The sequence below is a fragment of the Lactuca virosa genome, chromosome 8 (genome assembly GCF_052849685.1).
Source record: "Lactuca virosa cultivar CGN04683 chromosome 8, Lactuca_virosa_CGN04683_v6, whole genome shotgun sequence".
Classification (NCBI taxonomy): Eukaryota; Viridiplantae; Streptophyta; class Magnoliopsida; order Asterales; family Asteraceae; genus Lactuca; species Lactuca virosa.
The window spans coordinates 96,404,694-96,419,223 of NC_136433.1; the positions used below are offsets into that span (position 1 = coordinate 96,404,694).

Genomic DNA, 14,530 nt, shown 5'->3' on the forward strand with positions numbered 1-14,530 from the left:
ATATTTTTAAATACATAAAAATACGTATTTGTAGTTCTAAAAACATATTAATTTGTTTTTTTTACATCTTAAATGGTTTATCTAGGAAGAAAAACCCATATATACACACACACACACACACACATATATATATATAATATTAAAAAAATGTAAATACAATATTTAAATAAATTTTTTTCGTATATAAATATGATTTTTCTGCATGAATACGTATAATATGAAAAAAAATACATGGGGTAAAAGTGTAAAAAAAATTATAAATTTAAGGGTAAAAACGTAAAAAAACTGTAAACTTAAAGGTTTTTTCGAAGTTAATATAATGGTAACCTGCTATCACCGGTAAAAGGGTAAACCCGAACATTTTTTGGAAAATGTTAGGGTAAAAACGGACATAAAATTCAACTTTGGGCAAAACCGACAAAACATTGAAAACTTGAGGGTTTTTATGACATTAGCCCATATTTATAGGTAAATAATTATTTAAGTTTTAGTGTTATTAACATATTTTAGTGTAGTTATTATTGCTAAAGAGACAGACTGAGTCAGTTTACTATTCGAGACCGAATGTGCAGGGTGCACACTCAAAATGATAAATATTGACTCGGGAATACGAGGGTCCGATGACAGCACTTCTATGTATAGGGTTCCAAGAGACAGAACCCTGACGATAGTTATTCTCTTAGTTACTGCTATTAACCACCATTTTGCCCTATAACCACTTTTGAAAAACGCCAACTTCCAAGTGTAAAATGGAAGATGGTCTTTGCATGCAAATGTTACCAAGTTTATAACTAGAATTCATATTCTTCTCTTTGCATGCAAACTTTCTATCTGATAACACAACACAACATGTATATTCTGACAGTTTGTGTTTCATATTTGGAAGAAGCCTGAATTTCAAATTGATTATTCTTGGATTATCCAAAATCAGATTTCGTGATACCCCAAACAATATAATCGAAATCACAAATTTTGAAAAATATATATACAAAACAAGATCCTAAAATTATCCAAGTTATTATTAATATTCTTAGACTTAAAATCTACCAACCTATTTACCAAAGTCCGAATACTTATAGTGTAACGGTGTCAAAAGTTGAAAAATATGTCTCTCGTCCAAAGGGTTGAGGGTGTTGGTGATTTTAATGATATCACTATATCTGTGTACTTGAGATTCTATTTGAGACATGCTTACTTTCTCTCCAAACCTACCATTGGGAGGATAATTTGGGAGGATAATCAGGAGAAATAAATATCGATAATAATATTTTCTCTTCTTTCCACTTCCTTTCAATAAAAAATGGAAAATCATTATTTTTTCTCCTTTGTTTCAACTTTATTTCACTCCTCTCCTTAATAACGACTTGCAGGTACGTTGCTAATGATAAATAAACATTTTAAGAAAATCCAACTTGTCATAGAATAAAAAGGCTTTGGAGTTGTCACTATGCATATCTGAAACGATATTGTCTAACCCTTTAAAGCTCCCGCAAAACCTCGTGAGGGCCCTCGCACCTGCTGCCATTGATAATTGTATGATCATCAATCTCAAGGGAAATGAGAGTTGTGTGTTGTTTATTAGTTGGATGTCTAGTGGTTGTTGTTATCTTTCTGCATAGATCAACTGTAACAATTGTGTGCTCTTGAAACCCCAAAGTGAAATGTCGTTCTAAAACACAATATGGTTGTAATTGTTGATATGAGTTGTTCTAATTAGATCCATGATTTATTGATGAGTAAACTTTTATAGTATTGTTTTTGTTTTCATTGTTTGGTTTAATCTGCAAATTGTTTATATATCATCGCCAACACTAGTCACCTTTTAGGATATCCATGTATGATCGAGATCAAAAGTATTTGTTGTCAGTGTTAGTGGTTAGTGACATAACTGATTTGGGGATTAAATTTGTGTCTTCATCATGCTGCTTTGGCACACTCCGGTTGTATTAATCAATTTTGGACATAATAACATATAATATAGCTAGCCAAAAATCACCTGATTCAACTTTTTCTTTCAGAAATATAACGAATACAAAATTATTCTGATTGGTCTAGTCATTCCACCTCGACTGAGGTCTTATTCTTTCATGAGCAATGGGAGATTTGTTTTCATCCAAAGAGACATCTTTGATAATTGACAAATCCAAAAATAATATTGCCATAACTTTTTCGAACGGAAGTATGATAATATTTATTTTAAATAAAATAACAGTTGTTATTTTAATTAATAAAAACACGAGGAATTACACGTCGATATTTCTTCCAAAGTGCATTGAATTTGTTGGCCCATTGCATTAACCCATTGCATTAACCAATGAAAACGAATTGCGGAAAGGGAAAGCTCGGTTTTCAAACGGGAGAAAATGTTGACCAAAAAAATTAAAAAACCAATAACATTTGATCCGACCCGATTACATCCAACCCGCTTCTTTAAGCGCCATCTATATAAATTCCTAAAAGAGTAAAAGGGTAAGAGCGCAAAAACGCCCAAAATCAAATATTAACAAAAAAAAAACCCCTCATCATCAACCTTTGTCTTTTGCTTAAAAAATGGATACTATTTGGCAGGAACAGAATCATGGTGGCGGCGGTTTTCAGCTGCCGGAGAGTCCAAGGAGGCCGATGGAGTTCTTGTCGAGATCATGGAGTGCTGCTGCTCTCCAGGTCTCTAAAACTCTACACTCTCCGCTATCTCCATTGATTCCAAAATCTGGTATTAATACTGATAATACCGGTGCAAACTCTGTTGCCGCCGCGGCGGAAAACAACAACCGTTTCTCCGGTGTCGAGGCAGCGGAGGAATCAGCCGCAGCCGCAGCCGCATTACTGTCTGGAAACACGTTCTCGTTTGCGTCCTCCGCCACTTCGCAGCTAGTGCTCGAACGCATCATGTCTCAGTCCGTGAGTTCTCTCTTACTGTATTTCAAACGTTTAGAAATCAAACAGAGTGTTCTTATCTTGTGGTTTAAGGCGGAAATGTGTAATCAACTAGTAAACAATATAAGACATCATTTTCTGATTATGATTTCGAAAAATAATAGCGATAAATTTTTTTAACGCTGTTTGTGTTTATGTTTTTAAAGGATCCATCGTCATTATCATTTTATTCTGTACATCAAAGAAAATGTTTGTGTTTATGTTTTTAAAGGATCCATCGTCATTATCATTTTATTCTGTACATCAAAGAAAATTGTTGCTCTACCGAAATATAAATGCAACTGGACATATATGATTTCCCTGCAGTTCCCCTAAAAAACCAGTAGGAGGTGTCTAATATTAGTTTATTTTTGAAAAAAATGTTTATATTTTGGCGATTTTAATTGTTACTTTTACGTTTAAATTGTAGACAGAATGATTATAAAACTGGTTTACTAAGAAACATTGGTATATTTTTAGTAGCTACAGTATTTTTAAGGAATTGTTGAGTAATTAATATTGATGGGGTATGTGGGGATAACAGGATATATCGCCATTAGCATCAGGGAGGCTGTCACACAGCAGTGGACCTTTAAATGCGACGTTGACGGAGGAAACCGATAGTCCTCCGATCTCCCCTTCCGATGACTACGACGATGTCGTCAAGGTAAAGAACTCCTCCAATCTTTTCTATTTACCTTTAATTTATGAAATTTAGGGCACCAAAAAAAATGTTTAAACTTAAAAGTAGTGTGTAGTGTGTACGAGTATGAGTGACGACTGAGCACTTGTTTTTTCATCTGTTGGGTTACTATTTCTCAATTTAACCCTTGTCTCTCTCGGTTTTTGTTTTTTGACTTGAAAATCCAAAAATTGTTTGGAATTTGTTTTGTAAAATAGTGTAATGTGGAAAGACAAGACAATTATTGTGATCTGATGGTTTCTTTCCAATCTGAACAAAAATCAGAGAGTGGCGCCGGATGACGTGAGCCCCCTTCCCTCTGTAAGTCTAGGTCTAGGACCTCCGATCGCCGGCTATTTTTACTTTAAACTTTAACTTTCTTATCGTTACTCGACAACCCTTTTGCCCAGCTTTTCTTTTTACCTTCATGTTAACGGAAGTTACAGTTTATTTATAGGTCTTGGACAATCTTTCTGATAAGTATATACAATAGTAACAAAAAAAAGGATTAATTATTTCTGTGAGATACTCAGATGTTGATGTTCTGGATTAATTTGTCTTTTTTGTCATTAAATTAAGTTAATTAAGACAAAAACAAGAACAATGGAAGCATCTAAGTTCTGGGGATTAGCAATATAGTGATCTCTCTCACTGTTTTTTTTATGTAAAAGATACATAGTAGAATACTTCACTTAAATAAGCAAAGAATCTGCCTACTTTTTCTTTCTCAAGGCTGTATTCGTATAAGCTTTAATGCTTGGGGTACATGTGTATGTAAACTGTAAAGTAGTAAAGCACTAAAGCATAGATAACGCAAAGAGGAAACTTAAGCCTTTTTTGCTCTTTTTCACAGTGTACAATTTATAATGCATGACTTGCATTCATGTTGGATCCAAGAAAAAAGGACTGAAAACTTATCCCAATCATTAATCGGTTCTTTCCTTTTTTTTAAAGGTAAATACTAAATAGTGTAAATAGAGTAGAAATACTGAAGTAGAATGAATAATACCAAGAGTTAATAACTCATGCAGCGAAAGTTGTACATGGATTTAATTTTTTTCTACTTTGGAAAAGACAATAACTTCTTTTAATGAATGATGAAAGACATCAAAAATGAAATATAAGAAGATTTGCGAATCTTGATTAATAAAGGCCCGAAAAGACACCAGTAGTAGCCAACTGTGATGGTCAAGTTTAGACTACCCTTCGTGTTTTTGGTGTTGGCTTTAATTTCTTTTTATAGGTTTTTATCGTTTTAATGATAAATAAATGCAAGTACCCTTTTCCTATTTGGTGAAATCTTATTTAACTGATGTAATATTTAACTGATGTAGTTACAGATATGTCCAAAAGTAAATTTTCAAATGATGTAATTACAGATATGCCCAAGAGTAAATTTTTAAATGTGAATGGTGTTTTTGATTATTTGCGTTGAGCTTAAATTGAAAAACACTTAAAGATACTTTAACTATTTTACCATTCTGTATAATATGTTTTTTTAAGTAAAATTTTAACAGTGATTTATAACAAATTAATTATAATCTTAATATTCTATGTAAGATTTACATAAAACTAAAACTGTAAAAAACGATAACTTTTGCTTAACATCAAATGGTTTTAAAAGATGTCACATGGAAAGATAAAATAGCACAAGGGTGCATTTCTTTGGTACCATTGTATAATATCTAAATTATTATTTAACAAAATATTAAAAAAATATGTATCGTAGGTCCAAATCAATGTCAATGACTACTAAAAGTCTAAAATGGTAATTTAACTTGCCTTCGGTGAAAAAGTATATATAGTAATCTATTTGACGTAGAAATTGTATTTGGGGAAAAAGTGCGGTTTTACCAGCTTGAAGTACAAGTCTTCATATAAATCTTTGATTGTCTGGGTTTTTGGTAATTTTACAGCTGGTAAAAATGGGGTGAAACATGATTCTTTTTCATGCTTCTTTTATCAACAAGAATTTATTGTTCCCAAATGATTCCGCAAATATATAGATAGATAGTCAACAATGTACAATTTTTTTATCCGATGTACGAGTTTTATAGAAGTAATTTTATGGATATGGTAAAATTTACAATAGAAAATAACCCTCTGAAATCTACGACCTACTTTTTTTAACCTATGTCACCCTCTAGCTTTGTTCTTACAGACTGTGATCTATCACAGTTGTCTTCTTGTCCTCTGTTTTCTCAACAGTTCTTTAAGTCACTCATGGGGTCCCTCGCCAATCGCCATTCCAAACTACAGTACAAAATGAGTTTCGAATGTCAAATCTAATTTAATACTTTCCTTTTCCATATCTAATAATAAACACAACTGTTCATAATACAAATTAAAATAATATAAACAGGTTTAAAAATATAAAATAATTATTTCTAAATATCAATCTCATTGCAGTATCTTCGAGCAAACAACTCGTTACAACCCCTGTTTGTCAACGCACGTAGCGGTGGTTACACAGGCGGCAGCAGCACCCCTGCCGGGAAAACGGTCGGAAGGTGGTTAAAAGAGCGGCGAGAGAAGAAAAAGGAAGAGACCAGAGCCCATAACGCGCAACTTCATGCAGCGGTTTCCGTTGCCGGCGTGGCGGCAGCTGTGGCCACCATCGCAGCCGCCACCGCCGCAGCTTCAGCCTCTAGAAAAGACGAGCAAATGGCGAAAACCGACATGGCGGTGGCCTCTGCCGCCACCTTGGTTGCCGCCCAATGCGTGGAGGCCGCTGAAGCCATGGGAGCTGAACGTGAACATCTTATCGCGGCTGTTAATTCTGCTGTTAATGTCAAGTCGCATGGTGATATATTAACCCTCACTGCCGCAGCTGCCACAGGTAAACAAACAATACTCTAAACAAACAATACTCTGACACTGACCAGGTGACAGTGTAAGTTTATTGCATGTCAAACACAGTACAACCTGTCAGTGTGAGTTTTAGTTGTACTGTACAAACCGCTAAGGAAGTGAAAACGTGTGTATTTGTAGCTTTACGTGGTGCGGCGACTTTGAAGGCACGTGCATTGAAGGAAGTATGGAATATAGCAGCGGTTATTCCGGTTGATAGAGGAGTGAAAGAAAGCAAAAGCCATGGAAAGAGTGGTGGTTACTGTGAAGAGCTTCTTCCGGAAGAAAACTTTCTTGGCATTTGTAACCAAGAACTTCTTGCTCGTGGTAGTGAGCTTCTTAAACGTACACGTAATGGTAATAATCGAAAACTTTGTCTTCACATATGTCAAATTATTTGTTTTTCTATGAATTTTAAATAAATCATTAATGTTTGAACGATTAATGTAGGTGATCTGCATTGGAAAATTGTATCTGTTTATATCCATCGAACGGGTGAAGTAATGCTAAAGATGAAGAGCAAACACGTTGGCTCTACGATCACGAAAAAGAAGAAAAGTAAGTGATTTTAACTTTTCTGGATAAATGATATTTATGAATTATGAGGGCACATTAATTGGTAAATAGAGGGAAAAAATAAATGTGTCAGTTTGTAAAAGGTAATTAGGGGTGAATAGGGAAAGTATGTTTACTTTCATTTATTTAGTTTACAACATTTTAGTTTAAAAAATCTACTTCAATGATTGTTTCTTTTTTACTTAATACGGAAAGAATTAAAATCTACTTTAGTGGTTGTTTCTTTTTTACTTTTCTTTTTTACTTAATATGGAAAGAATTATTCTTTTAGTGTATTGACCTATTTCTTTCCACCAAACTCCTCTAATGTTAAAATTGTTTGTTGGGATGCAAAGGTAAAATGATATATAGTTACATTTATGTAGTCTAGAAAAGAAACAGATTTTTATGTATACAAATATCCAGTTTTGCCATACATGACTTAATAGGGAATTAAAAAGAAACAAGAAACTTATTATAGATTTTGTGATGTGTGAAATCTCGTAGATGTTGTTTTGGAGGTTTGCAAAAACATGCCTGCGTGGCCAGGGAGGCACCTATTTGAAGGCAGTGAGCAACGGCGCTACTTTGGGCTGAGGACGACCATTCGTGGAGTAGTGGAGTTTGAGTGCAGGAACCAAAGAGAATACGACATGTGGACTCAGGGTGTGTCACGTCTTTTGTCAATTGTGGCCGAAAAGAAGCTCTCTCGACGGCCATAAGGTTTAAGCCTTTAAGGTTAGTTAGGGACACTGTCCTCCTACTCCTACTACTTAGTTTTGCTGTTTTGGACGACAAACATTGTAAAGGTCTGTGTGTGTGGTATGGGCTAATGGCTGGCAGGTTTAGGGAGTTTATAATTATAGTTATAGGCTTATTTGATAGGGGTGTGTAATGAATTTAATGATATACGTTTGGTTGGTGTTGGTAGTTGATAGTTATCGATACATTTTCATAAACCAAACATACGTTGGCCTTGGGCCCTTGGCTAGATATATATTATAATCTTCTATTTGTCCTATGTTATCCCCCCAAAATATTCTCTTTAATTAAATCAACAACTTCATTTCTTTTCACATTATTTTATCTTTAAAACATTCAAATTAATGTTTAAACCAAAACTAGAAAAGATTCACCGGGGTTGCCGGGGTCGGAAGGTATTGCTTTGTAAAGTAAAGTAGCATGTTGGTTGCTTTTTGTCTGTTAATGTGAGAGTAGTTTGGTCTTTTCAAGTAGTAGGGACTGAATTTGTCACCATGGGTAAACCATATGGGACCATTTATGTAATTTTGGCGGTGGTGGTGGTGGTGGTGATGGCAGATGGTGGGTGGGTTTATGGTAGCGGTGGAATTGGTACGGTACCGAGTATTTTTTTTTCCAAACCGTGTACCGTACCAATTATAATTGATATGTAATTTTAGTTACCACTACCGTACCAAGTACAGTTGGTACCAACTTAATTGGTTACCAGTAAGTTCGGTTGGTACATGTTGGTAATGGTATATACCAACATGTATGGGTGTTTTAGGAATTAAGATTTATGTGTTATTGTGCACTTAAAAGATACATGTAGGTTTTGTAAATAAGAGTTTTTTGAATGGTTGGATTGGAAATTCGATACAAATTTTTTTTTATAATTTTGTACCATGAGTTTAAACTAAACAATAGAGTAAATTGGATATGTTAATATGAGTTTAAACTTTAAAAGCTACTAGACGGTAAATGCTAATATCAAAGCACTTGAACTCTTAACCGTCAAATACATTTAAAGTTTAAATATACAATACTTTATATATATGAAAAATAACTTGGTTGGTACGGTAATACCGTGACATTTAAAACCTTGTACCATTACCGTACCATTATTAATTAATTGGTACGGTACTACCAGCCAAACATGTTGGCTACCAAACATATTGGCTACCAATATAATTGGTTCGGTCGATACACATGTTGGTTGGTTTTTCATGGTACATATTTGCCACCCCTAGTTTATGGTATTGGGTGGGTATTTTCTAGTAAATAAAACATTAATTTAAAACCAAAAAAAGAATGTTAAATCTGGTAAACCACAGAGACCAATCGTGTAATTTTGTCTAACAATAATAATAATGATGATGGACCATTTCTGCCAAAAGACAAAATACTAATAATATGTAATAAAAGGCGAGGGTTATGAAAAATTCAAACCAAAGTGAAAGGGTTGTTTGTGAACAAAAGCATAAAGATGAAGGGTCAATGTTGTAAGTTGGAGGACCAAAATTGAAAAAAAAAAAAAAAGGCGTTTAAAATCTTTCATAACTTTAATAGTAATATAATAATGAATATTTGATCATTGTTTGCCTCTTATATGGACCAAAGGTTTTACACCCTTTTTGTCATTTTATTTGTTTAAACAAAACAAAACCAAACACAGACCAAATCCGCACTCATATATTCAACTTGGTGCCATAAAATCTCTTCCTTTCTATGACATGGGAAAAAGAATATTCCCCGTTGTGTTCTCGACACAAACCACAAAGTCCAACTCCTCCTAACCTTACAACTTACAACAACAAACTAATTGATCAACCATATTCAAATGTTACAACAACAATGAAGCAAAGTCTTTTTCAACAAGTTCATACCAAATGTTTGTGTGTGTATGTGTTTATCTATCAACGGCTCTGAGTATAGTAAGCAAGGACATGAAAAGATTGATGATATCGAGGTACAAAGCCACTGCAGCCCAGATGTATTCGTCATATGAGTATCGTTTAATCAAATTATCGGTGTCATACACAATGTAACCACAAAAGACTATAGCAGAAACACCAGCATATATCATCACTCCAATCTTTCCCATAGGGAAAAATATCTGCATAGATAGTAATTTAGTAAATTGGGTCAACTAGAACCCAAAACATGTAATGCAACACCATTGGGTGGGGAAGGGATACAGACCTGAATGATGGAGAATACGATAAGCACCATAAGAGCACCAAATAAGAAAGGACCCAAGAAATTGAAGTCGGATCCTCTCTTTGCCGCCCAAAATGTGAATAAAGTCAGACTCACAACCACCACAGCTGTTAGAATCACTGCTTCCAGAATCACCTTCCCTGCAATTGTTTCACATGATTTTGAGTGTATGTGTTTCTACTACAACAATATAAACTGGTAAAAAGAAATTCAGGTGTTTGATTTCAACTCACCGCTAGTGAAAGCACATGACAAGCCGATACCAAAAGCAAGGGCGATGGTGAAGATCCCTAGCAGCACATAATTCACAGGATGCCGCTGATAATAGCAAGACAAAGGACACAGAGCTGCACAACACAGCAACGCAAAACTCTTCAATCGATTACTCCAAAAATCAAATGAAAACAAAAAGTGAAGTAATTAAACCACTTTGCTTTGAACTTACTTATGAAAGGAGTAATTATGATAAGAATGTAACAAGCGAATCCTCCTCTCGTGGTAGTGAGGAAAGTGACGATCGGATGATAAGAGACGACAATAGCACCAACAACGGCTGTAAGGAGTAGTTGTATGGCGACAATCGAGTATATCTTGCGGATGAAAGACCACCGGAGATCCGGTGACTCCACCATCGTCGGATACAACGGTTCGCTCGACCCCGACTCCACGTCGGTTTCGGTTTTCCCGAAAGTTCGGTTCCACATCTTGAACAACTGCGTATCAAATTTCTTCAACTTGATTCAAAATCACAAAATGAAATGAGCAGTTCCGGTTTCGAATGTACTGAAAAAAAGACGAAGACTGGAAGGGGTAGGTATGATTTGCGAAGAAGGGCTTCTGAAATGGAGCTAGAAGTTTCTGGCTGCTCGAATGGCCGCCTCAAGTCAAGTACGACGCAATTAAAATTCAAAATTATAAGATTATGTTTACAAATTTGGTCCTTGTTTACTATTTTTTGTTTGTTTAGGTTTAAACAGAATAATTTTTTTATATAATTTTTATGTTTTATTTAAATGTCTTGTATGACTATTTATCTCTTGTATAATTTCTTTTATGGACTTTTATTATTTTATTCCCTGTGAGATTTTTTTTATTTATTTCACATATATTTATATATATTACAACTTGAGTAGTGTTATTGTTAGGTAATGATATTTTGTTTTTGGTTCCTTTTTGTTTATATTTAACTAAAAAAGATAAAATGTGAATTATTCTCTATGTTTTTTTTATTACAACTTGGTTAATGTTAGGTAATGATCTTAGAGTTGTATATCATTGTTGTTTAGATATGACCTGAAAATGAAAATATAAATGATTATCAAGTTATTTTATACATTTCTCATATTTTACTAGAAAGTTTCATTAGTCATATAATTTTGTAATTGTATTTGACGACGGGCATAGGAGTAGTTTGACGGATAGAAATGACGGATAGAATGACAAATGCATGACCCAAGTGTGTAGCCCAAAATGCATCACCCTCACATTCTCCTGTCTATATTTATATATAATTGTGTCACGCTCATACAATATATATATATATATATATATATATATATATATATATATATATATATACTTATAAATGAAACATTTTTCCTTTCACCACATTTATTTGAAACTCCCATGTATTTTTCCTTTCACCACATTCATTTGAAACTTCCATGACTTTTCTATTTTTTTTTCTAATAATGATTATAAGTTGGTTAATAAGATTAAATACTAGCCTAAAGTGTAATCATATATAAACTAAATTTCAATATTAAAAGAATATCTTTACTTCTACTTATAAAGTTATGTTTTTTTTAACTTTTAATATATTATACTTCATTTATTAGTTTTAATATATTGTTGGATTTAAACCATTATTTTTTTAAGCTACAACTTTTGAACAATTTGTATAAAATACTTAAATTATAAATTTAAATATAACATTATAGGATCTACTTAAATATAAATTTTAGTTTAACTTAAACAACCCAAAGAATATAACATTTAATATATTATACTTAATTTATTAGTTTTAATATATTGTTGGATTTAAACCATTATTATTTTAAGCTACAACTTTTGAACAATTTGTGTAAAATACCTAAATTATAAATTTAAATATAACATTATAGGATCCACTTAAATATAAATTTTAGTTTAACTTAAACAACCCAAAAAATATTTCTTTATCTATCTATCTATATCTATATTTATATCTATATCTATATATCTTATAAAGCTAGCATTTTTCTTTGAACCTCATGCATTTGAAACTCCCAAGGCTATTCAACTTATATTTTTACTCAAACTATATTCATTTGAAACCTCCTATTTAAATGAATATCACTCAAAAGTCTCTTAATAATGATTAACTACTCAAAAGTTTATAACTTATATAATATGTTTAATAAGTAATTAATAGATAGTCTACTATAAAATGCCAATATCTTTGAGTAGAAACACAAATACAAATCACATACAAAATTCATAAAGAAAACAAGCTTAAAAGTTTTTGTGTTGGTTTGAGGGCTTTGGACCATTTTCGAGACATGTTATTATGTTAAAGTTTTTAATTTGTAAGTTTGTTATATACTATTCCTTATATATATATATATATATATATATATATATATATATATATATATATATATATATATATATATTTCTTGGTTTAAGTATTCTTTTAAGACAATCATTGTTGTCGTGGTTGAAATTTAAATGTAAATTAGATTAGATTCATATTATCAATCATATGTTATGGAATGTGATATAAATAATATTTAATTAGATATTATATATATGTTTGTATATTTGTGTTGGTTCAAAGAAATAATTAATTAAAAATCATGGATATGTCATATTATCCAGGTAAGTCTCTTTTAAAATCCAAATTGTTTATCTTATAACTTTATATCTTAGTATATGTTTAACATTTTAATTATAATAGTAAGTGCTTTTTAAAACTTTTCTTTCACTAAATAATAATAATAATAATAATAATAATAATAATAATAATAATAATAATAAATGGTAAATTGCAAAAATCATGAATATTTTATATTATCCATGAAAGTCTCTTTTGAAATGTAATTTGTCAATCTTATCACTTTATTATTTAGTATATGTTTCATATTTGAGTAATAATATTTAGTGTTTCTTAAAAGTCTTCTTTAAATTATTAATAATAATAAGTGGTTTAAGTTAATAAACAATAATTTTAAATGATAATAACATCAAATTAAAAATTATGTAACGTTAGCTACAAATAAATTGTATTCTAAATGATCATCATTATTGAAATTAGAAAATAACCGCATAAATAAAAATTTTAAATTAATCAATCATAATATTTTTTATAAATAATACTAAATAGATAATTATATTTAATTATATTAATGACGAAGGTGAGTTGATGCCAATGAATAATATTGATCAAAATAGTTGAGATTTTATATATATAATTTAGTTTAAAAATATTATGTCAAAGTTAATGTCAATAAATAATCATTTTAAACATATATTTTTTAATATTTTAACAATCTATTTTTAACCTGCGTCGCGCAACGCGCGTGAATTCGTCTAGTATACTTATAAAGGAAGCATTTTTCCTTTCACCACATTCATTTGAAACTCTCATGCATTTTCCTTTCACCACATTCATTTGAAACTCCCATGACTTTTTAATTTCTTTCTAATAATGATTATAAGTAGGTTAATAAGACTAAATAAATATTAAACCTAAAGTGTAATCATATATAAACTAAATTTCAATATTAAAAGAATATCTTTACTTCTACTTATAAAGTTATATTTTTTTAACTTTTAATATATTGTACTTGATTTATTAGTTTTAATATATTGTTGAATTTAAACCATTATTATTTTAAGCTACAACTTTTGAACAATTTGTATAAAATACTTAAATTATAAATTTAAATATAACATTATAGGATCCACTTAAATATAAATTTTAGTTTAACTTAAACAACCCAAAGAATATTTTGTAAATAGCTAAAAGTGATAAATTGTAGTGTCTTTCTAATAATGATTATAAGTTGGTTAATAAGGTTAAATAAATATCAAACCTAAAGTGTAATCATAAATAAACTAAATTTTAATATTAAAATAATATCTTTACTTCTACTTATAAAGTTATGTCTTTAACTTTTAACATATTATACTTGATTTATTAATATTAATATGCTGTTGTATGTAAACCAGTATCAGTTTAAAGCTACAACTTTTGAACAGTTTGGACAAAATACTTAAATTGTTAGTTAAAATATAACATTAGAGTGTCAACTTATAAATTTCAGTTCCACTTAAAAAAACCCAACAAATATTTTGTGAATAGTTAAAAGTGATAAGTTGTAGTGCTAAATGCAAAAGCTAAATTATAATATCAATTTAACTAAAATATTTCCTATAGATGACTTTATAATCATTAAAACTTTTCAAATAAGTAGCTTAAAATAACTTACAATAACAGTAGTTAAAAATAACTCTATATAAATGATTATAATGTTACCTTTAAAATCAAAAAACAATGTTTGATGTTTTAAATAATTATAATGA

General features: G+C 31.1%; 2 protein-coding genes across 2 annotated transcripts; one reads left to right on the plus strand and one right to left on the minus strand.

Moving 5' to 3' along the window:
- The first annotated feature begins 2,484 nt into the window (after nt 1-2,484).
- Nucleotides 2,485-8,024, plus strand: FKD1 (FORKED 1). Its single transcript, XM_079064811.1, has 6 exons — nt 2,485-2,901; nt 3,461-3,583; nt 6,008-6,437; nt 6,590-6,805; nt 6,899-7,006; nt 7,511-8,024. The coding sequence occupies exons 1-6, from the start codon at nt 2,551-2,553 to the stop codon at nt 7,723-7,725; spliced, it is 1,443 nt and encodes a 480-aa protein (XP_078920937.1). The 5' UTR covers nt 2,485-2,550; the 3' UTR covers nt 7,726-8,024.
- Nucleotides 8,025-9,418: 1,394 nt separating this feature from the next.
- On the minus strand, nt 9,419-10,864 carry LOC145133998 (protein LIFEGUARD 2-like). Its single transcript, XM_079068934.1, has 4 exons — nt 10,410-10,864; nt 10,198-10,311; nt 9,947-10,104; nt 9,419-9,860 (listed from the first exon to the last, which is right to left on the minus strand). The coding sequence occupies exons 1-4, from the start codon at nt 10,666-10,668 to the stop codon at nt 9,654-9,656; spliced, it is 738 nt and encodes a 245-aa protein (XP_078925060.1). The 5' UTR covers nt 10,669-10,864; the 3' UTR covers nt 9,419-9,653.
- Between the last annotated feature and the right edge of the window lie 3,666 nt (nt 10,865-14,530).

Coding starts and splice junctions, on each gene's coding strand:
- FKD1 (XM_079064811.1), top strand. CDS start 2,551: ATGGATACTATTTGGCAGGAACAGAATCATGGTGGCGGCGGTTTTCAG. Junction 6,806..6,898: donor TCTTAAACGTACACGTAATG/GTAATAATCGAA, acceptor CGATTAATGTAG/GTGATCTGCATTGGAAAATT. Junction 7,007..7,510: donor GATCACGAAAAAGAAGAAAA/GTAAGTGATTTT, acceptor GAAATCTCGTAG/ATGTTGTTTTGGAGGTTTGC.
- LOC145133998 (XM_079068934.1), bottom strand. CDS start 10,668: ATGTGGAACCGAACTTTCGGGAAAACCGAAACCGACGTGGAGTCGGGG. Junction 10,312..10,409: donor CATAATTACTCCTTTCATAA/GTAAGTTCAAAG, acceptor TGTGTTGTGCAG/CTCTGTGTCCTTTGTCTTGC. Junction 10,105..10,197: donor GTCATGTGCTTTCACTAGCG/GTGAGTTGAAAT, acceptor AAACAATTGCAG/GGAAGGTGATTCTGGAAGCA.